The sequence below is a fragment of the Glandiceps talaboti genome, chromosome 9 (assembly GCF_964340395.1).
Source record: "Glandiceps talaboti chromosome 9, keGlaTala1.1, whole genome shotgun sequence".
In the NCBI taxonomy this organism is placed as follows: domain Eukaryota; kingdom Metazoa; phylum Hemichordata; class Enteropneusta; family Spengelidae; genus Glandiceps; species Glandiceps talaboti.
The window spans coordinates 19,122,467-19,150,097 of NC_135557.1; the positions used below are offsets into that span (position 1 = coordinate 19,122,467).

The 27,631-nt window shown below is 33.7% G+C and overlaps 1 protein-coding gene across 1 annotated transcript in view; it reads right to left on the minus strand.

Annotated features, from left to right (window-relative positions):
* Window positions 1–3,502: 3,502 nt before the first annotated feature.
* The window catches only part of LOC144439648 (C2 domain-containing protein 2-like), a 90,206-nt gene continuing 66,077 nt past the window's right edge, over window positions 3,503–27,631 (minus strand). The window contains exons 18-22 of the mRNA XM_078128882.1: window positions 18,780–18,924; window positions 17,472–17,650; window positions 16,355–16,436; window positions 12,758–12,841; window positions 3,503–6,784 (exon numbers count right to left, since the gene is read on the minus strand). Of these exons, the coding sequence (XP_077985008.1) occupies window positions 6,757–6,784; window positions 12,758–12,841; window positions 16,355–16,436; window positions 17,472–17,650; window positions 18,780–18,924 (518 nt within the window). The 3' untranslated portion in view covers window positions 3,503–6,756. The remainder of the gene's footprint in view (window positions 6,785–12,757; window positions 12,842–16,354; window positions 16,437–17,471; window positions 17,651–18,779; window positions 18,925–27,631) is intronic.

Below are 27,631 nucleotides of genomic sequence, written 5' to 3' on the forward strand. Positions count from 1 at the left end.
ATGATTTCTGTTTATGTTACTATTATAAATACAAACATTCATGCATCTACTGCTAATCAGTCTGGTGACCATGCAAGTCTCTAATCGTCCTATCAACTAGCAGCATAAAAACAACTGTAAAGAAAACCTAACCAGTTGTTCTTTTTTTACTTTCAACAGTGCACAATGTATTTCCGACTCCTATTTTTGGTCCTGTTCATTGCTCTTCTGACGTTGTCCCATTGCGAAGACGAACCAAATCCATCAGAATGTAGTGGATGTCATGACTCCCGCCAAAAACGGAATATTCGACGCGGATCTCGCCGAGGAAGAAAACGCACTAAAAACTGTTTTGACGTTCCCAGCTGCCGGTGTTGTAGTATGCGATGTATCATAAGGAAGTGTATTCGAATAAACCGCTGGTAGACGAAGAATGCGATTTGTACTTGGGACAATCATTAACAGTGTCCTGTATATGGAATGGACAGTTGAACACTTCATGACAATATAAAATCAAGAATTACTTTTAGTATTACCTAAGATTATATATTTCCTTTATGTTTCGTGTATCAGCGAATATTACATCAACGACGACTGCAGGGCATAAACAGATTGACAGTTGCGATATAAACAAGACATTGTTCAAGGAGTGTGAACACATACAGCTGAAATATTACAGGAGGTCTCGTCTTAGCTTGCAAACGATATTAAGTGGTGTATCATATCAAGATCAATGAGACTGATCACCAGGTTTCATGTTGACATAGACACTATAAAGATAACACACAGACATCCGTTACGAATACTCAGTGTCTGCTATGTTGCTATATTTGTAATTGTTTTGTTACCATTAACAAACTATAGGGAAGACTGTAAGCGATGTTTCTGACATTGCTATTTTTATTGTGTCTATCTCAACATGAAACATTGTGATCAGGCTTATTAATTTTGATACATCGTTTTTTTTGTTGTTTTTTTAAATAGCATTTTCAAGTTCAGACAAAGTCTCCTGTATTTCAAAGACATTTTTGAATACGGTCTTTACTTATTGCTAATGCATGATGACTAAACGTGAAATTCATTGAAAAAGATTCGGGTATCACATGAGAGCGATATGAAGTCTTTCATTGGTTTGGTTTGCTAGTCTATGGAACGCTTTCGAATGATCAGTGGCAATAAATAATGAAAAAAGAACCAATAAAACATTTTGCAGATTAACACTTAGTAAAACCTTATCTAGTCCATCTCTTTTTCTTCTTTCTTTGTTTGATAAAAAAATATTTTCATGTTTTTAGAAGTCTTTTCATATTAGGCAAAAGATGTTTATTTAAATTGTGTCTTATAACATGTCTTCAGAAAATTGTGTAGAAAGGTTGGGATTTTATTTTATTTGATCTATTTCTTTTTAGAAGAATATACTTCTTGGTCTCAATACTTCCGTGTTAGTTCGATGAGGTGTAAAAGAAGTAAATGAAGACAATTAGGTATAGCACTGTATAAATTTAACTTACAGTATTAAAAGACCGGTTTCCGTTGTTGCTCAATAACCAACGATACTTTGGGTTTTGGGAGGTATGGGACCAATTAGATGTTGGTGATGAATTGAATTGTTTAACAATATTCAAACAGAGATGCATTAATATTGATATACAGTTATGGTTTGAAAGTATGAATACGTCTAGAAAACTTGATTGTTATGCTTCGTTTAAAAAGGAATTGTCTCTGGAACCTTATTTAACATCTCTTGATAAATCAATATTCAAATTAATGATATATAAATTTAGAACCTGTACACATACTTTGAAAATTGAAACTGGTCGTTGGAATGATACTCCAAGAGTTGTGAGGCTTTGTGAAATGTGTTATTTAAATCAAATAGAGGATGAATTCCACTTATTACTTGTACGCCCATTTTAAACTTGTTTAACATCAAAATATATTACCAATTACTTTTATAATCCCCCACTGCAACATAAATTTGTATTACTTGTCGTCTCACAAGGTTAACGCTCTCGGAAAACTTAGTAGATATATATTTTATGCTACTAAACTTAGAAAAGATGCTAGTAGAAACTCTGAGATATGAACTTTTCCCTACAGCCTATTGAGAGGCTAACTAATTTGTTATTTTCTAGTGATCCATTCATTGTTTGTATATTTAAGGTTTGTACTTTATGGCCGGTGGCCATCAGTGCTGAATAAACGATAAAGGTTTTCTTGATAACGTGCGTAGAGTCTATGTATGTTGCATTTACTAATGTTTGGAATATTGTCAATCAATTTGAGAGATAGATTTGTATGCATATATGTGATTACCTCTCAGACTTGACCTGTCTTCTTGACACTTATTTCAACAAACCTTTCATACGAAAGCTAGTACACCCTTTATCCATACACAATGTGCTTCGTTCACACCTTTCTGTCTTCAAGGTATTCTGGCTTGATTTGTTTACTTGGTAATAAAAAATTATTTTAAAATATAGCACGGTTTGTACATTTGTGCACTGAACGTTGACAGATTTCGTCTAACCTATTCTATTTTTCAAGATTTTTAAAAGATCCTGTATTTGACCTTGTTATTGTTCTTACTTCAATTCAGCTATATTGTTTAAAATCGCACACAAAAGGATCTGATAACGAATCAATGAACAATGATGAAAATTTTGAATCAATGCAGGAGGCAAGGAAGAGAAGCAGATTTATGTATTTATATATTATAATTATGTTTACTGTCTAGTCGTGTGTTGTATTATCATTGCATTTAGTCATTTTACATTAACATGTATGTATGTATGTATGCATGCATAAAACGGCCAGAATGCTCTATGCAGCAGAGCTAACATGTCGGCTGGTATATTCTATGTGTCGTCTTGGTGTGTACCTTTCTATTCCTAGATCCTCGAGGCAGGTGAGAAGCCAAACTGAATAATCTACTAGCCTTTCAACCTAAGAATCCAAATGTGATTTCACATGGACCAGCCTATGAGTAAACTTAGGAATCAGAAGATCACGATACATGATGCAATGGCTTTTAATGTTAAATTACAAATTTCTATATACAAATGAAACTGTTTCCCAAGTTGTTGACCCACAGACAGGTCCCTGTGAACATGTCTCGTGTCTTGGGGAAAATTTTCAGTAAATATGTTGGTTGTCTGGTTGACAAAAAAATATCCCAGTTTACAGTTAGTGCAGGATTAAGGTTAACACTTATTTGCATACTAGGATCATTAAACTGGAACATTTGTGTCTGTACATGCTTCTCCAAGGCATCTCAACATCAAAGATAAATAATCTTCACGGATTATTTTTTGGCAGGATAAGAGTTTAGTCAGTTTTGGAGATATATGGCATAATTCACTACAATGTATCACTGCTGTTGATCCAGTTGTTTCGACTTTTGTGCCCACACACCTACCTACATACATAAACACATACATACAAACACATTCATACACACACATACACATACATACATACATACATACATACATACATGCGTACACACACAAATAGACAGAAATTTAAGTTTTGTTGACTTTAATTACAATAGCATCCATCGTATACATGCATGTATCTAGAAAAAAACAAGTACTTGTGTGCTACATTATTGCACTAATAACTTTCATAAACTTTGGCATTAAAAAAACACACACACATAAATTGTAGCAGTACACTTGGCACCAGCACAGGTTTTACATAATGTTGACTGACACTATCAAACATATTGCCAATGCTTCAATGATGTCATCATTCCTTCATTTGCATATTTCTATGTTTATGCAAATCAGGTACTTGGTGAATAAACCAATAAGCAAGTAAAATATTTGTACGCATGCACTGGTATGCAAAATTTGGGAGGGAGATTTTCCAAACATTTACAAATATGCAAATTGTCCCACAAACAGAGTTCTCATTTGCATATAGTATGCATATTAAGAATCTCCTGTCCCATTTGCATAAATGGTTCTATAGGAAAAGTTCACACTGCTTTATTTCATTGGTACAAAGATACATTAGGAAAATGTTGCGTTCAGTGATTTAGATACAAATTTAAAGTTGGCTTGCGCCTTTCCCAAACCCCATTAGCTTGTTCATCGATATGTTTTAAAGTACTTATAGTTCAAGGAAAGGTCTACACCTTATCTCAATGCAGTAGAAAAAGTGGTACACCAATGAAAATATTTCATAATTAAGTCACTCATCAAAACAAATACGCTGATAAGTAAGACATCTCTTGTGATTGGATGATTTCTATACACATTGCTTCTATGCCGTCTTGTTTTGTATACTTCAGAACCTTCTGTGTTGCATCTTAATTGAGGGAGAAATTATTAACATTGCACAAAACAATTTTCAATATAAGAAATAAAACAAAACACTTGTTCCCAATGTCTGAAAAAATTACTGTAAATCATGACATGAAATTTGGATGAAATGGTATCCATGGTTACAATTACCACATGGATAATACTAAAATTCTGCTGCATTCACTGACACTCAACAGCAATATGTACTGAATACATACTTTCTGCAGTAAGATGTGATGTAGGGTGTTAGACACAACATTATTGTTACTCCCTTTCTTTCCGAGCAACGACATTCAAGTATTTCATTTATATTCAGCTCATCATTCTGGAAATGTATCTTAAAAGAAATGTAATAAACTACACTGTAAAATTCATGATACCGGAAAACATGCAACTTGTTTCATCTACCTAAAAATATGATGTTACACTTATGTAGCACCTCTACAATTGTATGCGAGTATTCCAATGAAATTGAACAAATTGCTGATAATACACCATTAACAAACTCAACACAATATGAAGGAACTTGTATTTGTAAAAACTTGGATACGTCAAAATGAAGGATACCGTTTTCGTCCAGATTCAGAGAAAAATGCAAGTTGTAATAAAAATATGAAATACAATGACATTAAAGATGGTGTATATAACTGCTGTTACTGAATTGTGATATTAAATTACTCAATGCCACACAACTGATGATCTCGATAACCACTATACTGATTAGATAATTACGGTCCAGAGCTGTTCAATCTCATAAGTTACCTAAGAGTGTTAATATCATCTGTTATCCTGACAAATGATAGGTAAGTAAATCGAATCTCAACCACTCATTCCCACTGTTAGAGTATATTATCACCTATTAGCCTGACAATCGATATGTAAACATATTGAATCTCAACCATTCACTCATATTGTTAGCATATATTAGCACCTGTCATCCTGATAATTGGTATGTAAGAATATTGATTCTCAACCATTCATTACCATTGTTTGAGTATATTATCTCCTGTTAGCCTGACAAACGATACGTAAACATACTGAATCTCGACCATTCACTGTTTGTTACAATATTGTCACCTGTCTGCTTGACAAAGAATAGCATATTGAATCTCAACCATTCACTCATACTGTTACAATATTGTCACTTGTCAGCCTGACAAACAATACATAAGCTTCTCTTTCTGTATACACAAGAAGAGGCATGTCATAATTAATGACAATTATGAAATCATACACAAAACTTCTGATAAGCGTGTACTGTAATGAAAACTACAACACACTTAAAGTAAAATTCCTACTCTTTTGTTCCCACACATTATTACACAAAATGATATAATTTAGTTATAAATGGCTACAAAATTGAAGTTACAGGTAATGGTTTGGAGGGAATAACAAGTTGAATTTGGAATACTTCACTTTCTATTTACCTATAGGTGACTTAATGGATGTTGTTCAGCTTTGGTATATTTGCCCTAGGAACACAGTTAAGTGCCTCTAAGAACATAATGAAGTGTCCTAGTACCAAATGAAGTGCCTTAGGAATACAATTAAGTGTCCTAGCAACATAAATAAGTGTCCTAGCAACACAAATGTCCTATTAAACACAATGAAGTGTCCTTACCTAGCAACACAACAAGTGTCCTAGCAACACAATTTAGTGTCCAAACAAGTGACCTAGAAACACAATAATTGTCCTAGCAACACCAACAAGTGTTGTATCACTTACTGGACTTCATGACATCAATACACATTTACTTTAACTAAAACGTCTATATCCAAAATCAAACCTTCAAACAGAAAAGATTAAGAACTGCTCACATGGCAATACTACACTAACAAATCAAACATTTCTTTTAGTACCACCTACATCTAAACAGCCATTTTACAGAATCCAATATCAAAAATACAAACAGTATGAGAAAAATTGTGGAATACCTGTCCACAACAAAAGGTCATTTTCTTATAAAAGTTCTTCTCGAATCATTTTTCAAATGATAGAAAGACTTGCTTTTTCATGATTGAATTTTGAGGCAGGTATCATTAGAATAGTCCGAATAATAATAATAATTATAGTAGTAATATATTAAGTTATTGCAAATTTCTTAAAATCCACTTCCTACATTACCTTTTCAAATATTTTCTACAAATGCACACTTGTCAGGGCAACATCACCGAGAGTCAGTGACTGCTGACATGCAGAGCTCTGATTTTACACAAATTACAGAATGAATTCTAAAGGATGGTTTTTATTTTTTGATAATAAATATGTTTAGTGTTTCAATGTCAAGGTTACTTTATCATGATTATTTATTAGCAAACTATTGTAAATTTCATCAGTCCCGTCTTCACGCTCTCTCTGCATTCACAATTGGCACATTTGCATATGTGATTAGTTACCATGATTCCGACAGGTGAAATGCATGATGGGAGACAAAGGACATCTGTCATTTGAGGTAAGAAGGCTGTTCTATACTGCAGTGTCACCCACGTACTCCCTGGGAATGAAATGAGAGTGATGTTGTCGTGGTTAGTATGGTATGGCAAACAACATGCAATGTTATCAAGTTAGAGCAATAAATGAAAATGAAAATGAAAATGAAAAAATTATGATTTTAATGACTAGATCAGAGCTGGCAGCATTACTACGTAAGTATACTACAATTAAAAGTTATAGATCATAGCTAAACATACACACACACCACCAACACACGCCACACAAACACACCCAGAGCCTAAGAAATATAAAACTAAACATTTGCACACTCACACACACATGCATATAAAGACACAACATAATGTCATGAATTTAGGTTGGCGGACCCTCCCAACCCTTTCCAGGCCAGGAATTCATAAACATAACAAAATTAATAGAAGTACATGTAGCCTGATAAAACAGACAGAAACACAAACACGCATATATATATACACACACATACACACACATACCTACATACACATACACACATACATACATACACACACATACATGCATACATACATACATACATACATACATACATACATACATGCACACATGCATCTATACATGCATGCATACATACATACATACATACATACGTACGTACGTACATGCATGCATACGTATGTATGTACGTACGTACGTACGTACACACACACACACGCACACACACACACACATACATACATACATACATACACATATGCATATATATATGCACACAAAGAACACTATGATTACCAAATCAGCATTAGTCCATCTACACTCTTTTCACATAGGCAATTAGTTAAATCATTCCAATTGTAATTTATATGTTAAATAAAACCAATTCTTAGGAACTAAAATCAAAACACTAGTACATCTTCTTAACATTTGTCTAAGTTTGTTAAATCTCTGGTTAATTTAATTACCATGCAATTAAGTTAGAATCATTAGTGTACCAGTACACTTGATCTAAAACAAAACTCTCTTCCAAGACCCAATTTCCTTTCAAGCACTGATACAAGTTTTGTGGAACCAGAAAGATGGAAATCGGGTTAAACTGGTAAAGTTGCCCGGACAGTTGTGTTTGAAATCCCACTAAAATGATTAGGGAAGCCTCTGACAGCACTAAACAAAAACACTATAATAATCACTGCAAGACCATAGGCTTACAGACACTAGAAGAAAATAAATACCATATTCATTTTTCTCTAGTTTTACTATTCAGATCATGATGGTCTATTGGTTAGAGTGACTGGATTGGAATCTCCAGGTTACAGGTTTGAGCCTCATCACTGCTGTTTGCACTTCAATGGCTAAAGCATTGGGTATTAAGGTTTAAACCAAAGCTTGTACCCAAGTAAACGCAGCTGTATAATTAGGGACCTGGTGCGATTGATGTTGCACTGTGACTGCTTTAATCCTAAGGGTTTACAGTTGCTGCAATGGACTGTATACACCCCAGGGAGTTGTAGTTTAAAGGGTCTTTGTGCCACTAGAGTAATTATTGTAAAACATTTCAAGCCGTGTCGGAAAGCGCTACAGAAATTCTGACATTCTCATTTATCAACATTAGATCTGAAATGATCTATAAATAGGAAATATGAATAAATTAATTTCTAGTACTGTGCAATGCTTACAACACCACTACTAATATTTTTTTTTTTTAGATTTTCTAACTACTCAATCTTCAATAATTAAATTAATTTTAAACAATTGGCAAAAACAGGATTTTTTTTCATAAATGAAGTCTCGCATTCCAAAACTCTTATTTCTTTACATCATGTGCTTTGATCATCAGAACACTGTTCCGAGTTTTATAACTTTAAGATTAATATTTTTGAGACATACCCCAATATGTTCTGATGTTTGGAAATGTCATCTAGTTTTTTATGCTTATATATTTCTGTCCATTTATGACAAAAACGTAATAAGATCTAACTAGTCATGTTTTGTAATATGACAACCCACATAATGTGAGTGCAAGTGTGGCATATATTTGGAGTATTTGCATTGAGTGATTGCAGTGATCTCTGTGGTTCTACTCTTCTACAAAATCAAAATACAGCACAAAAACACTGCAAACCATGAGAACAAATACAACGGAATATTCACACCATCACTCATACATCATGAGTTTCCGTGATTAGTACACGTCATTTATACCCTGGACAGCATATTTCGCATAAGTACATCGCTTCCGTTTGCATGATTTGTTGTTATATGGACCGATTGGGCACTCATGTTTTCAGTATTGCAATACAGTGCAAATACCACTTGTATGCATGTGCACTGATGCGAGTAATCACTGTAACATATGTACTGATATTACTGAATTAAAGTCGTGTCATAGGATTTGAACTATCAATTTACATAAAAAATTAACTTCCGGGATTAACATGTGATATGAAAATTTGGTAGTTATGTACCATACTTCACATCTCCACATCATGAAAATAATGGATACTAATTAATGTTTACCTGATTTCAAAATCTGTGTGCCTGAAGGGCTCTGAGCAAACTAGTGATAGCAATGTTGCATTGGATAAAGCCAAACACATTAACCTGCCCCTTCATTTTAATATCACAATCTCTTGAGTTGCTTCCTTTCATTTAGTTCAAGTTTAAAACTGTTGTGATAACCAACATAAATATTTTACCAAGTTCCAAGTCTTGGAAAATGAAACATATCACATAAAAGTACTTTCTTTGTCCAATACAACATTTGAAATCTGTTGATCTCAGGTATTTCACCTAACATATGGCTCGTTGTCAATTCTGCATTTAAGGTCCAATGAACAAATTTCCAAAACATCATATATATTATACTAAGCCTTAGAAAGCAATCAACCATTACCGTGAGAACTCAAATCTAAGAATTACTGATGTACTATGACTTTACAGACTGGTGAATTCACGGTGGATGTTAGACAAGATAAAATATATTGGTTTCATTCACTTTCACATATCAGTACAAAGCTAACATCGATCCAAACTCAAGCAGAAGTGATGACATACAGGCCTTGCCAGGTAACTGTCAATTACTGTGTTGTGAAATGTCTGTTGTTATCAGAACTGTTTAACAATACAACGAGTTGGATATACATTTACATGAAATTCACTAGCAAGGTCTGTACGTCACTTCTGCCGAACTGCAGATTGAGGCCAACTGAGTACTGAGACATGGAAGTGAACGAAACCAATGTATTTTATTTTATCTACCTTAAAGTGACCATTTGGATTAGAATTGGATATTTTTTATTTCTGGATTTTTAATTTATCATACAACTTTACTGTTTTTGTACTTGCAAAAAGCAATGTAAAATAACATAACCAAGTCTCTTGTAACTCAATAAATTTCAAAAAAAAATGCAAAAGTGTAAAAAGTTTGTAAATGTACATAACAATAACAATATTGTACACATTTTTGGCAATTTATTGAGTTACAAACAAGGACATGGTGTATGTTCTTTCACATTGTTTTTTCATGTAGAAAAACATAGTAAAGTTGTTTTATGAATAAATAAATCCTAAATAAATACCAAATTCTCATCCATATGAACACTTGAACAGTTGAGTGTCCATCCCCTTAAATGATGGAAAATATACCATTAACAAGCAAATGTTTGACATAGCTGAACACCGATGTTTCATAGTAAGGTTGTATTACCATCTGTCGATGAAAATATCGTGTTGAATTAGGAAGCCTAACATGTCATGTGACGCATGAAATATCACCATAGTGACAGGTAACAAAGATTTTCCACACAAATTTGCTGCCTTTGCCATGTTACAGCAATCATCAACTTTACGTTGAACATTGCTTTTACCAGTTTCACACATCTAGAATACGAAAATATAAGCAAGTCTGTTTGCTACCACTAGATGGCATTGTTCATTGTCTTTCGTTGCTTGTTAATGGTATGTCTTTTTTATTAATTCATTACCAGAAAACAAGAAAGTAGCAAAAAAATAGTCCTTTAGATATAGAATAATTAAAGAGTGTTGTACAGCTCTCTTCACTTCCCAAATAACAAGATGTTAATCTTGTTATTTTAGATCATTTTGGAAAACCTTTTCACGCTGTTACAACTAAACATTGTTCGTTTCTCATTTCATAATATGAAAGTACAGTGTGCACTTTTCAAATACGCATATCAGACCCAGTTCATAAAATTTTATAGTCCCTATAGGATGAGTGTACAGTTTCAAGAAGACAAGATTATGAGCATCAGTGAGACTGGCCATAATGTTTTATATTCAGATTAGTATGTACACTCAAGATAGCAGAGAGTGAACTTTTTCACAGTGAAAGTGTTTAAATGTGTGGTCACTGCAAAGTTGGATGTATGTACATGTATTCATACACAAGTACTCTTCTTCCACTTTAGATTTAGAAACAAACATGTTTTGAACAAATCACTTGTCCGTCTTCAGTGTCTGACTGCACTTGTATGACATGTCACAGACTTCATGTTCAAATGTCTAATGTTCAAACTTTACCATGACAACATGGTCTATTATAATTGCAGTAGTGTGCATACTGGTACAATTTGCGTCACTCACCAAATACAGAACTGAAACTTTTGGAAAGCACAAAGACTGTATGCCATCTTTACTGTGGCCAATCTCACTGAAACTGACATCCGATGCAATCACTTGAAAACTGCATTCCTAAGCTAATCTAGGGCACTGTAACTTTATAGATATCTATTATCTTACTACTTACTAAATTAACTTGTGTAAGCAAAAGTATTTTAACTTTCCCCATACAGATATGAACAAGCAATTTGTAGAAATCTTCATATTAAGAATGTTTATCTTTATCTACTTCTCAAAATCTAAACTGATAGGAATTTCATGGCTTACACGAATACTGCTTCTTGATTGGACAATCCATCCTTTCCACAGCTTGCAAACGTTTACTAGGAATTACCAATGTTTGCAAAAGTAGAATTTCTGCCATCAATGTAGTAATCTAAGTAAATTATGAATATTCATGGACAGGGTTGGTAACAGTGGTTTTGTTAAACTCATGTTTGCAACCCCATCTGCATGTGTATGGAAAAAGATGACACTGATTACCTTAAAATTAATCTACATTTCAAATGTTGCTATCTACCTATTTTAATACTTACATTACACCTCATTTACATTTCATTTATCAATATTAAATGTATTCTAGTATGTTTTACCATGTTCTACATGTCATACCTGTCTGTTAAACTACGTACTCTTTCTTAATGACAGTAAAAGCTCAGTTTATGCAAATCAGTACTTTATGCTAATTACTTTTAATTTATGCTAATTACACATGCACCAGTTAGAATACAGATCTACTCTCTTATCTTAGCGTGAAAGAATGCCATGTTCTTAAGATTCTAATATGACTAATTTCAGACTTATAATTTTCCTTGTTCACCTTAAGACTGCTTCACAAGCCTACACTGGTTAAATTACAGTGCCCTAATCACACAGTTCTGATCTAAACAGATGTCACTGTACCGAACTGGTAGAAGCTAGCTGATAATCATCTAACTCATTTTTAAAAGGATTGAGGTCCTGCTCTATGGGGTAAGAGCCTTCCTTTGTAGGAAAGGTGTCTTCCCCCGTGGAGTTGGGGTGTTCATTTACAGGGTGGGGGTCTTCGTTAACAAGGAGGGGGTCTTCCCTGTATTCAGAGAGCTTCTCACTATATTCGGGGTACAAGTGGACAGGGTCCTTATCACCGTTGATGACTTGATTACCCGAGTCATCAAGGGTGCCGAAATAGTGGGTCTCTGCAGTGAAGGTCTGACGTTCAGGAGAGGATAGATCAGACAAAAGACTTTGTGGAGGGGCAGACTCAACTGTATAAGTGGGGTGAAACTCCATTTCAGAAGCTTCCATCAATGTTGGTTTCTTTTCTTGGGCTTTACTCTCAGGAATTGCTGGGCTCTCCTCTGATTTGGGCGTTTCTTTAGAATCGGTACTTGGTTCAGATACAACACTATCTTCCTGTTCATACCTTCGATCTCGACTCCTACTCCGGCTCCGCCCTCGGCCTAAGCTAAAGGAGCGCCTTCTTCTAGGAGGAGGGCTGTACTTGTTTCTAAGAGAGAAAAGTCATGATGACTTTCAACTGACCTATCAAATTTGAATCTTAAAAGCAAAAATTTACCAGAAATTTTCAAATCATGACAAAATGAACAAGGATTATATAAAATAATTTGGACAGCTATTATTGCATCAATAACAGTTAAATCAAGTAATCAGTCATACTCATGTGTTGATTCAAACCTTGACCAATCACATTCAAACAGACTGATGGCCAATCATATATAACGCAATCAAACTGGACATAGATAATATTCAAATCTAAGAAATTTGATGACCAATCACATACAAATCAAACAGACTGATGACCAATCACATATCACGCAATCAAACCATACATAAATAATATTCCAATTCAGACAATTTGCATCCATTCATATTCAAATTTAACACCCATATGTCCAATCAAATTGTCATCATCAACTCTGAAGGTCAATAATATTTAAATTACTTGCTTTACCAACAATTATATTCAAATAATATTGAATGCTCATAATATTTAAATTGAGCTATACAAAGACCAATCATATTTAAGTCAAACATTACAGCCAATCATATTTAAATATCAGGCACTCTAACTACCAATCAGATTCATACCTTCTTGTCACCTGTTGTACTTAGACCAATTAGATGACTTGCGCACAGTTAAAGATATCATCTACCACTTTAGTCTATACTAGCTAATCTAAGTTCTAGTCATCATCAATATCAACATCACATTCTTTTAACTCCTGTATAGTTAAATGGTAATGATAGCTTCTTAATTCACAAAGTTTAATAAAATCTTGGTTGTTAAATGCGGTACATGATGTTGGTTTCATTCAGTTTCACTTATCAATACTGAGCTGACATCGAACAGATCTTAGGCGGAAGCGAAGTACAACCCTTGCAAGGCATCTTCTGTTCAATATGTTGTTGATGTTACTATTGTTACTGTAATTATATAACAAAACAAGCAGTCAACACTACATTTAATGGAAGTTCCCTCACAAGGCCTGTACATCACTTCCACCTAACTTCTGATAGATGCCGACTCATTACCAATACACTTAAGTGAAAGTGAATGGCACCAACAACTTATCTCATTTAACATCCAAACATCATGAATCCACACTGTATCCCTTTCCCTTTAAAGCTCTCAACCAAATCAAACTATATACATAGTAAAGTTTGCTGCTGTAGTCTTGATATGAACACTCTAGGTCAATTAATGCTCCTTCCAGTAGTAACCAGCTACATACTAACTACATCATGCCACATATGTAAATAAACAGCCGTGGCAGGCTAATGATGCGTTGGCAGTGTTCTGTCTGTAGATGCTGACAATTTTTATGTCTTCATAAACCAAAGAATTGACAAATGCATCAATAATTATTGTTGATTGTAGAAAGCATCCTATTGAAGTTATGTATTTTATGTTGCCCACACATTATTACATGATCAGGCAGTAACATCCACCCCTCAATTAAAGGAGCATGAACTGAATTGATACTTTCTGGGGGGTTTACATTTTGGTCCTTATTCAAAATGTACTTGCACCTACTCACTGACGCATATACTTAACTATCACTTGCAATTGACTGAACTCAAACTGGTATTAAGATATAACATAGCCGATCCCATGGCATAATATATTGTACGTATATGAAAAAAATGCTGAGGAATCCCCACTATGCAATCAACTGTTTTAACAAAGCAGAAGACAATTGTAATGTCATAGGAGGCACACATAAACATTAGCATTACACTAGAGTACATAGTTTAAGCAAGGTTTTATGTACTAAGTATGTTCATTTGATTATAATGCTTATAAATGCAGTTTGTGCCACTTTTAATTACTTGGAGATTACATACTTGACAGGGCATGTAAATATCACATTAAGCCAGCAGAGAAAGCATAATTTTGTCATGTAACAGTTGATGGTTTCAATCAAATTACAGCAAAAATTATGTAGGCTTGGTGTTTCACTCATGTGACATGACATTTAATACACACCCTCAGACAATTTCTAATGCAAAAAACAAAACAAAACAATTACATAGGTGCCGTGAACAGTGGGGATGTACAAGTAGTCAAGTTGATATGTTGATTATCAGTTGGAAAATAAACAATTGCAGCCATTTAAATCATCAAGTCCATGTGTAATGTTTTCATTAGAAACCTGTTTTTACTGCACTATGAAAGAATAGCAATGCTTATCAGTGTTCAATGTGATTGGGCAAAGGACCCTGCTTGTGTTTGTTATGTCTCTGTTATTGTTAGTCTAGATTTGAACGATGTCTAGCTCTGTGTCAAAAACGTAATGTCCCATGAGTGAAACACCAAACCAACATCATTTTAGCTGTATTAACACAATGGGGTGCAAGCTACAATCAACATTAATGATCAAAGTGCACTTCATCTAACTGTTGTTGCACTGGTGAAATAACTAACAAAATACATCCTGTCTATTTGAGTGTGAATTCGCCTGCATCCATATTCAACCTAAAACTACAATACTTGCTCTGAATTTTCATTCCTTAATCATGAGGTCAATAACATGGAAACATCTTCATGCTTCAGAAATACCTTCACATTATCGGAGTAAAGGTAATTGGTGCACAAATTTCCCTGAATACCGTAGTTCTTGGATTTTACATGGTAGATATTTCGAATTTGTGTTGCACACCTCCATCTGAAATTTTGGGAGGCGAGACTTGTATCTTAGCTGCATCTCCTTGTGCTCAGGAGACATAGAAACATCATTTTCACAAACCCTACAAAATGTGACGTCTCTACATTACGAATTGTAAAAATTTAAAGTAGGCTTAGAAAAAACCTGTTGTACACAAGAGCATGGCATTCTGGGAAAAAATCTAAATTCAGGGGCATAACACCAATAACCTTAGTACAATTTAGGTAAGGACTAAAGATGTGTTTATCTCTTTTAACTATGTTTGCTTCCCAGAATGCCTCACCCCAGTGTACAGCAGGGATCTTCTACATCAGATTTGTCAATTTTTATAACTCTATTTTAGAGAAGTTGCATGAAGCCAACACTACTAGTTTAACTACAGCTTTCTTTCTCAAAAAACGTTTTTAGCATCAAATCTGTTTGCCAGGTAGGCCAGCTGATATAGAAATAGTGAATATAGCTTTTCTGGGTCCCCTATGCATAAAGAAATGCAGCTAAGATAAGCTAAGCTTACCTTTGTCCCCCTTTATGTTGACCCATCCTAAGGAGAATGCCCAGCAGTGTGCCCTCTGAGACAATTTGACGTGCTCCTGATGCACACACTTTCTAGTGATGCACCAAAATTTGGTGTTCCCCTATCTCTTACTACATGGGGTGACTCACAGGAAATGCCAATTTTTATCATTTTGACTCACAACAAAATTTGGCTATCATTTTTAAATACTTAGTTTTCTCATTTTGAATCACAACAACAAAATTTGGCTATCATTTTTTAAATACTTACTGATGCCCTGGAATATCGGTTTACACTACATTACATTTTAAATACTTACATTTCCATTGCACTGACCCTACTGTTTGGGCAATGTGCTTCTGTTCTAAAGTGGCAATGTTTATGGACAATTATTTTACAATCTGTGGAGAGAGAAAATTGAGAGTAGAAGTTAAGTTTTCATAACCTTGGTGTTATGTTATAAATCGCAACAGCATGTTATAACACTGTAGCCATGGTAACTTATGAAAAACATTTAATTACATGCTATTTATATTATCTACTCATTTTTGAACACAATAATAATGATGCGTTTGATTTGAACAAACATTTAAGGATTCCCTTTTCAGGCACAAAATACATTCTTCCAATTATTTGAAGTCTTAGTGTACATTTGAAGGAGGGACAAACTTTCCAGATCACCCACGTTTCCTCTCTAAATCAAAATAACATTTTGTGACATGCGTTTAAACAACGTGACATCCTTTTGTTTTCCAACTTGTTTACAGTTAATCTTTTTCCATTATATACTACACAACACTACGATGTTCTATCTTCCTAATACCTTTAATCAACTTCTAGCATGTACATGTATATGATGTAGTAAAGTTATAACTTTGCAAACCCTGTTTTGAGACATCTCGCTTTAAAGTTTAAAAACATGCCACTACGTTATAAGCCATGTTGACTTTCAAATTGTGAAATTGTACCCCTTAGCTTTATACACGTGTTCTAGCTTCTTGACACTCTACTGTATTCTACTGATGTCTGCTAAAATCGATAAAGTTGCAATAAAGTTATTATTTATTTTTATTGTAATTTAGTACCCTTTTTTTCAGTACACTATATCTACCAAATGATATTCTACACACTAACACTTACCACTACATTATTTCTGTTTTCCATATATCTACACATAATATCTGTACATTTCAGTTCTTTTACTTGAAGGCTTACCTCTGTATTGGTACATCTATTTTTCCCTAAATATCATGTGTTTTCCATCGAAAGACACTAACTAATAAATTGTTACCCATGTTTTTCTAAACAACTCAGTTTCGCCATGTAAAAGAACTAAATTCTATGTATGTAACTTGGTTTTCCTACAAAGACACTAACATCTAAATTGCTACCCTTGTATTTCTGTACATCCCCGGTTTCCATCTAAGGACACTAACCTCTGCATTGGTACCCCTGTTTTCCCATTCTTCTAGTTAATGTTTTGCCACAAACTTCACATGATATAGTACTGGTAAAGTGGGTTGCAACAAAGCAGTGATCATTGTAAACATGGAGTTTGGTTCCTCTTACTTCAAATTTGCCAGCCTTTGCTAGTGATGCTGGAATCAAGTAGTGTCTATCGACCAAAAAAAATGGGAGGAAATTAAACAGTGTAATTGTTGTTGACAGTAACATACTAAAATAACAATGTCACATTCAGATATTCTTAAATATGTTCATCATTGGTAAAATATAGTAATAATTGGTTCTTGTATCATAACCACTGATTCTAATTACTGAGGAGCAACATTCAGGTCAACAGACAGGCCACTACATCGCCTAGTGATAAAGCCAACAAACAGACAGTTTGATAAAACTTGCTGACCCAAGCAAGTCACTTAATCAGTGTGCCCTCTAAGCCAATTTGATGTGCCACTGACACACACAATTTCTAGTGACACATCAAAATTTGGTATTTCCCTATCTCTTACAGGGTACTATGTGGTGACTCACAAGAAAGGCCAGGTTTTATCATTTTGACCCACAACAGAATTTGACTATCATTAGAGGGCACACTGCACATAATACTCCTAAGTATCATAACCCTTGGTTGTGATACAAGCAATACTTATTACCATCAATATTACAGCTTTTCCAACACTGTGCTCAAAGCAGTTTATCTATCTGGCATAATGGCCTTGTATAACATCAACTCCTTTAGAAGCATGCATTCCCTGCTGTTTCTGGAAGTGCATTAGGTTTAAAGCATTAACTTGTCAACATCTATCCTACCAGGTACCTAATAGGGAACTTGCAATCAAGACTGAGCATGCTCAGATGCAAAGGACTATGGGATTATCTGTGGTTATCATAATACATAATCTGGAAGTACCAATAAAATAAACCTCCCACAATGGTCAGGGTGACTATGAAGTGATATGTAGTTACAAATAATGTAACAATATTGTTTATAATTATACTTGATTAGTATTTATCATCACATTTCCCATGATGGAACATTCAAAATGACGGGTTTACAAGTTCCGTATTATACAGCTTGGTTGCACAGTCAGGGCTTAAATTTTGCTCAATGACTTCCCCATGCAAACACAAATGGCAGTGGCAAGACCTGAACACACAACCTGTAGATATGAAGCTGACCACTTTAAAAACTCATCCACCATGACAATTTCTATCTAACCAGGTCCCTAATTGTGTCTGCACTAGAAGACTTCTTTACAGAGATTATTACGTACTATACTTACTTTATGTTACCATTTTCTACCTTTTCAACGACAAGTGTTGAGTATTCATTTGGTGTGTAACTAAGTAGGGATCCACGACTTCCCGTTGAACGGATGCTACTTGTTTCACTTCTGTTTTCAGTTTTGTTATTAACGCCAAGATCACCTGCAATAAAAGAAAAAGTTTTAGAAACTATAAAATTGTTACCATGTGGCAAAACCTTGGTGTGTTATCAAATCTTGTTATTTTTATTAATCTTAACACTAACCACTCCAATTACCTAAGATGCTGATAGTTTGAGAAAAATAATCTTAGACTAATAAATGGTTTTGAGAAAACATGAGTGACAACTGTTAACACTTATAACAAGAGACTTAGCTAAAATGAAACGTTTCACGGTAATTGAGAACAGAAATATGACAACTGATTTGACTTCATAGGTATTTTGAACTATTTTGAAAATTAAACGATTTGAAACTGTCATTATTACATTTGTCTTTCCTCCTATTAACTTTTTTTTTAAATCTCACATGGGCAGGACTACCGGCACATGTAAACCAAAACTTGACAGAGAAAAGTTCACTCACACACACACTGTTCAAAAGAGTCATTGTTGAGTTCTAACTTCTACCAATCCAAAAAGACTTCAATTTTAATAGGGCAGCACAATGGTTTTTTTTCCATTTATGACGTTTTTTTGGCACAAATTACATAAAGAAAGTACAGGCATTGATAGTGCACACGCACATGAAATATTAAATTTTATTTCACTGTAAATGCAAATAAACAGTTTTGTATTTAAATGTTCTTTGTTTCATCTGACAATGTTACTTTGTGTTCACAGTGACATAAAATGTATTTGCTTGCAAAATATCTGTGTCTGTATTTCGATTTTTGCAACATAAAACCTTGTGCAACACATAATAAACATTGTGTTGCCTAATTAAGACTCTATCATCACTCTGGTTTGGTAGCACAGTTACAGAATAAATGGCAATTGGAGTGGCCAGGATGAATATAATACAGTTACAGTTGTAGATTTAATTACTAAAATCTCACTTTTAAACCATTTATGACAAGGAAAATATTGCCAATTACCACCTTGAAATATAACATACACTTTACGACATTATACTAACGGAAAGTTTTTAAAAGGGAAGAGAAAATATACAGGACATTAAATTTCATGCAACAAAGGTTTGTAATATCTGGAAGAATTAGAAAATTGATGTTTGTTTTAGTCAGTTTGTGTACTGACTTTCACCTAAGACATTAATCTACATGTTTATATGCAAATGCATCACCTTTAACCTTTCACCTTCACATTACCCACAATACACTTGGGTTGCAAAATTACAAAATGGCTACCGAAACATAATTTTTCTTCCAAAGAAACCCACAATATTCATTCAATTCAATGCATTTTACAGTACAGTTCATACAAATGTTTCACTTTTATGAATGATCTTCTGGATTTGTAACATTTTGTCCAACAGACTTTAATAGTTTGCTAGACCAAACATGGCACCAACATGCAAACTATAACATTCACAGTATAAATAACCAAGAAAAATAAATAAAAACACATTTCCCCTTATTTCACCCTTTGAATTACATAAATATAAAATAAATATATTACACTTACAATTAATCACGGTTTGAAAATTGGGATAAAAACTAGGGAGAAGCTACTGGATAGGTGTAAGTTGGGATAAATATTTTCAAACACTGCTTGAGATTTACATTACATTTTACATTTGGCTAGGTGCATTTACCCACTATATCAATTTATTAGGTAATATGGAGAAAAAACTGGAAGGATATATCGGTACAGGTAAAATATATACCACTTTGACAGGACCTTGATGCGCAAGTGTGATACATGCAGAGAGGATTGGCAGCAGGAGTGCTTGTGAGGCTGTTGGCAGCTTAGTATTTTCATGATTCCAAGGAGAGTCATGAAAGGAAAACATAAAACACTACAAGGACAAGCTCATTTTACCCTTTGTACTTCAACTTGCACTTTTGCATTATGTATTTCATTTTGACAACTGTGCATTTATGTGACTGTACATGGAATAATCACATTTACACTGCATTCAATACTTTTTAATGTCATTTTCAATTCTTGGTTTTCGGAAATATTTCTGGGTGACTTAAATCTATATTTTCATTTGCAGGTGATTTTATTGCAATATATTTCCCCATACTTACAATTAATATTACCGAAGAAAAGTGAAAATTCAATATTTTTTATCATAATTAATGTTTATTCCACATACCAAAGTTCATGGAAATACTTTTAGTCAAGTGACATTGGCAAAACTAATTTGTAATTTTTCAATCAAAATTAAGGTTAACTCCACATAGCAAAGTTCCTATGATTCAATATATGAAAATACATTTAATCAAGTGACACAGGCAAAACCAATTTACAATTTTTCAACTTAAGTTTTCTATTTTTGAAAGACATTATGTAGACTCATATAGAAAGGTCATTTGATTAGTAAATATGTTTAAACTTGATAACTTTTGATAAATATTACTAATTTATTCATAATTATGTTCATATTCACTGTCTTCAGAAATCATGTCATTAGAGTCTGAAAGTTTACAAATAAGTATTCAATTTTTTCATCTAGAGTTATCAAGTTCAAACGTTTCAAAATTTTGATTACAAAATGAGGAAAATATAATTTCATTTTGTATAATCAGATTTAGCAAGCATTGACTTGTTTACATGTCAAGTGAAGCCATTCCTCCATAAAATAACATTACAAAACAAGGTTATAGAGATCTGGGTTAAAATTTTAAGGACTTCATGAAAGCCATTGGGAAGGCAACTGACATATGGCTGTAACATAACACAGAACACAAGTCATGCACTGCATTCACAGTTAATAGTAAAGTTGATAGTTTACTGCATGGGTGAGCCTGCAATGTACTATGTCTAGTAGGCCAGACCTTATCAACAATTTGATTACACTTAAACACCAAGAAGTCAAAGAGTTCAATGTGATAAATAGAGAAACTCATTGCTAGCAAGTATTTTTAGCAAAGTTGCAGATGGGCTAACTCAATGATTGGTGTATTAAATTTAGTTGTAAGTGCTTTGGAGTGTTGATTTTAATTTGGTCAAGTTCATGTTTAGAAATGGCAAGAGGGGTTGGTTACTAATTACCTTGTCCAGAGAGAACACTTCTGTGTATATCTCCATCATTAACCCCTTCAATACTGAAAACATTCCCGCCAAAATTATTTGGACAAAATTCTTGTTTTATGTAAGTTTTTGGCATATATCAACTTCATTTTAGACTGGAATTAAAGAAATGTTACTTCCTAATAAAGTAATATTATTATAATTAGGAAAATATTCAAATAAATTGGGTCCCCATATTATTTAAAACTCGTCTCTAGTCATGAAAGGGTTAATGGATGACTTTGAACCCTACTATCCCTTCATAATTTTTCTCAAAGTAGTTTTCATCTCTATTTTTTATCTAATTCATGATAAACAATCTATTGTGAACATATATAGTCGTTTAAAGCCAAAGCAAATACATAAAATAACGGAAAAATTCTAAATATGGTGAATTTTTTGTCATTTGATTTGGTCTACAAAATCATTGCTGGATCAAAGGTCAAAGGTTACAACATGCACTTGCCTTGGTTGAAATAGTCATCAATATATTCCACTGATTGAGAAATGCGGACTGCATGATGAGATGGTGAAATGAGAGAGCATGCAAAAAGAAAACAAGGAGAACAATGCAATTCAACAGAAAATTAATGTCACGTAATGTATGCAAAGTATACAATTTAACATTGTTGAAAAAAAGCTAGGAATGAATGAATTTAGAAGAAGCAGAGCAAAAGTTGTCATCAACTAAGAGGTGAAGATCGAGTTATGAAATTAATGCAAATAATAATCGATACTTCATGTTGCCATGGACACTAGGTGTTGTATGACACAAGATTTGATGATGTAGAGATGTGTGATTTGATGGAAATGTGTCTGTTGTATAGCTGATGTGTGATTTAATGGTATGGAGATGTCTTCGTTGTATTACAGATGTGTGATTTGATGGTATGGAGATGTCTTCGTTGTATTACAGATGTGTGATTTGATGGTGTGGAGATGTCTTCGTTGTATTACAGATGTGTGATTTGATGGTGTGGAGATGTCTTCGTTGTATTACAGATGTGTGATTTGATGGTGTGGAGATGTCTTCGTTGTATTACAGATGTGTGATTTGATGGTGTGGAGATGTCTTCGTTGTATTACAGATGTGTGACTTGATGGTATGGAGATGTCTTCGTTGTATTACAGATGTGTGATTTGATGGTGTGGAGATGTCTTCGTTGTATTACAGATGTGTGATTTGATGGTGTGGAGATGTCTTCGTTGTATTACAGATGTGTGATTTGATGGTATGGAGATGTCTTTGTTGTATAACAGATGTGTGATTTGATGGTGTGGAGATGTCTTCGTTGTATTACAGATGTGTGATTTGATGGTGTGGAGATGTCTTCGTTGTATGATAGATGTGTGATTTAATGGTATGGAGATGTCTCTGTTGTATGACAGATGTGTGATTTGATGGTATGGAGATGTCTCTGTTGTATAACAGATGTATGATTTGATGGTGTGGAGATGTCTTCGTTGTATTACAGATGTGTGATTTAATGGTATGGAGATGTCTTTGTTGTATAACCAATGTGTGACTTGATGGTATGGAGATATGGCTGTTGTATAACTGATGTATGATTTGATGGTGTGGAGATATGGCTGTTGTATAACTGATGTATGATTTGATGGTGTGGAGATATGGCTGTTGTATAACAGATGTGTGATTTGATGGTGTGGAGATGTCTCTGTTGTATGACAGATGTATGATTTGATGGTGTGGAGATGTGTTCGTTGTATGACAGATGTGTGATTTAATGGTATGGAGATGTCTCTGTTGTATGACAGATGTGTGATTTTAATGGTATGGAGATGTCTCTGTTGTATGACAGATGTGTGATTTGATGGTGTGGAGATGTCTCTGTTGTATGACAGATGTGTGATTTGATGGTGTGGAGATGTCTCTGTTGTATGACAGATGTGTGATTTGATGGTGTGGAGATATGTCTGTTGTATGACAGATGTATGATTTGATGGTATGGAGATGTCTTCGTTGTATAACAGATGTGTGATTTGATGGTGTGGAGATGTCTTCGTTGTATAACAGATGTGTGATTTAATGGTGTGGAGATGTGTCTTGTATCACAGCTATTGGTACTAAAGATGCACTTTTTTTAGCATTCATAGAAACTGAACACACATTTAGATGTTCTGTGATATCTTCAAATGACCATTTTGCTGATAACTCATACTTGTACAAGTATTAAATATTTGATATTCTATACAATTGGAACCAAAGCTTTTACCACCAGAGGGTATTTTAAAGTAAAATACTAAGCATTTAAAATACTATAAATCAATTGCTTTAATAGAAGAAGGTTTGAGGTGATAGCTGTCAGCTACAGACGTTGAGACAATTCTTCTTATAACTTAAGTCTTGACATCAATCTACGAGTTGCTGGAGTTGGTACAACTGCTCTCTTTTGGTACACTTTTGTAGTCAATTCATCATGTGTCAGGACAGCGATTGTTGAATGCCTTGGCAACCAATTGGTGATTGCCATAGTGACCAACATGCAGGGCTGGTATTAGTGAATGCCATAGTAACCCACATATAACAGGCCTTTTGTTGAATAATACCCTATTAACCCAGGTTAACGTTATTTTCATTGAATATTTCAATAACCATTTTGAGGCTTGCTCTTAGGTGAATGTCATGATGATTATCACACCAGTCTACTATTGGTGAATGTCATAGTGACAAACATGCAAACCTGCCATTGGTGAATGTCATTGTAACCATCAGACCCGGCCTGCCATTGGTGAATGTCATGGGAACCATCAGACCCGGCTTGCTATTGGTGAATACATGATAGTTTTGTTTTTAAAAGTTCACAATTATAAAATAAACAGAGAAAATGTTTCTTTCATGGATATCTACACATAACAGAAAATTTACAGTAAAGACAGAACTAAGGAAATGACAAGACAAAAACATTATTTTGTTTTTTGAACATAGACTTAAAGTCCATTTAATGCCAGACACAGAAAAACATATTATAATGCTGACGTATAATAATGAAAACCTTAGATACAGTAGCATGGTAAAACTTAATTTCATTCAGAAGTATTAATATTCTGCCAAGTATAATGCAAATTTCATGATTCTAGGTGTTTTGAATAATTTGATGCATAAAGTATCATAAACAAACATTTGTTACCATTTATGCAAATACTAAATACTAAATAGACAAAATAACATGATTCAAAATATGAGAAGAAAATGAGACAATACAGAAACAAACCCTGAAATTTAGTTGGATATTATACACCAAATCTCTTCAAATATGATGTATTAGGAGTTGATTAGTTTTCAATTTGATATTTTAATTACGATCAGGATGTGTCTGCATCTGAGACATTTGGTATTTTAAAACCCGACCAGGATGAAAACATAACAATATACGTAAAACAAATAAAGATTCATAAATGCAAAATTATCAATTGCTGTACATGTATTGCCCTAACAGAAAAAGTACAAATTTCAACACTGAGCTTGCAAGATCAGAAATTAATATGAATTTGTAAAATTTGAATGGTAAATCAAGGAAACATATAAACTCATTATATTGGGTAGGGAGATATATTTTATCGCATTATATTGCACTATCATAGATTATAAATCTTTCAAAAATATTTTAAATTTTCAAGGACAGCAATCTTAACAGGAAGTCAATGTGATGTCATCATTTCCTAGGGCTTATAGACAGGAAGTCAGATTGACATCATTTTGTTCCCAAGGACTTATGGGTAAAACATGGCGATCGATTGAAAACAAATGCTTGTAAGAAAAAGGATAAAATTTGGTGGTAGAGTACAAAACACACAAAATCTAATTTGAAACACTCATTATTAAAAATTGCTGTTTTTTCTTTAACCACTTATAACGGTAACTTGTTTTTCAAAAAAAAATTTAACCATTTTTTTTAACCTATCCTAGCCACAGCCTAAAATAATTTACTACGTATTGCACCTACTCTGGTATGTATTTGAAAGTGTAACTAAAAAGGGCACGGTCTGTAACTTGTAATAACTTTTTGGTTTTCGGTGGTTACTTCTATCTGTTTTATTTGGAAATATCCTTATACAGGTGTATTATTCCAACAACTAAACATGTTGAATCATGCATAACACTACGTCATATTCCGGTTACCGAAGTTCCAGCCATTTTGCAGGCGTGTACCACAAGAGGGCGCCCCCAGATTACGCAAAAAGTGAAGGCTAAAATTTTGTCATGGCCACTGATCATATGGCATGGCATTGCATGAAGCAGTGAATAAAATGTGTGTCAATGAACCCCATGTGTTCTTAAAAGGGCATGAAAGTAATGGTTAGGCATGTTTTGATTACTGGTAGTCGGTAATAAAAAAAGTACAGCAGGTATAACGCAAGAAATGAATTGCAAGTTTGTGTCTACTGTCTTTATGGTACAATACTCAACTATTCTCGCATTCACTTCTGGATTACAAACAGTACTCCACCAAACCAATTCACAATCTTTTTTTTCTTTCCGATAAACTGGAATATGACATATAGATAGAGCTGTCACCAGCAATCCAAATACAATAAAAATAATATTAAAAAAAAATATCATGACATGACTCTTTTGGTAATATCAAAAAATTCCACAACTATCAAGGTTTCTGTTATCAACCCTCTTTGTGCATATGCTAGCACTGCTATTGTGTTGTATTGCTTTGCTAATATATAAACTTTAGTGTGTATTACGTTAGTGCATTTTGTACGCCAACATTGGCAAAAAATTGGGCCCCAGTTTAATACAGACTACCACTTCAATAATATCATAAGAACTATGAATGTCTTATGGAGACAAAAAATACAAAGTGGTCTCAAAAAATATCCTTGCTATATCATATTTATCTATACCATTTCTCCAAATATCTTATGACTACCTGAAAAGGAAACTAAACCAAACCATTATTTTCTTCAATATATACCTCTCTAACCCTAGAGTCAAAATATATAAAAATTTTACATAACATACCAACATGTTCTTCTTAGTTTCTATTTTAAATTTATACATTTTTTTGATAAATTTATTTGTATAAATAATCTAAGGATTAAGCTTAAACTGAGAGGCCAATTCTAAAAACGTTCTGTTGAACTTAATAATTTAACTTCATTTTCTTAAGCTACATCTTTTATGATCTTTATATCACATACTTGATGAATCTCAAGTATTGATAAGTTTAGAAGTTACTATGTCATAGATGACAAAAATATCATATTATAAAAATTATGATGACAAAAACTATGATTGCTTTAAACATAACTTTTACAGTCTTTCTCACTATAAAATCACATTACATTCCCTAGCAAGCACCAGTATCTATCACTGAAATTTTGTTTCATGTTTGTTTATCTTTCTCACTAATCACATTACATTCCCTAGCAAGCACCAGTATCTATCACTGAAATTTTGTGTCATGTTTGTTTATCTTTCTCACTTATTTACCTCAGTACCAGCTGAAATACATGATGATCAAGCCAGATTAGTATTTAATTGGCTTACGATTTTTTGGCAAACAAATAAAAACAGTACCTCTCGAAACCTCACTAACTGAAACTTTTTTCATATTTGCTTTCATTTTCGACCTTTATGTTTTTGTACTTGTTGAAAAACACACATAATTTACCAAGTGATTACCATTCTACAAACGTACA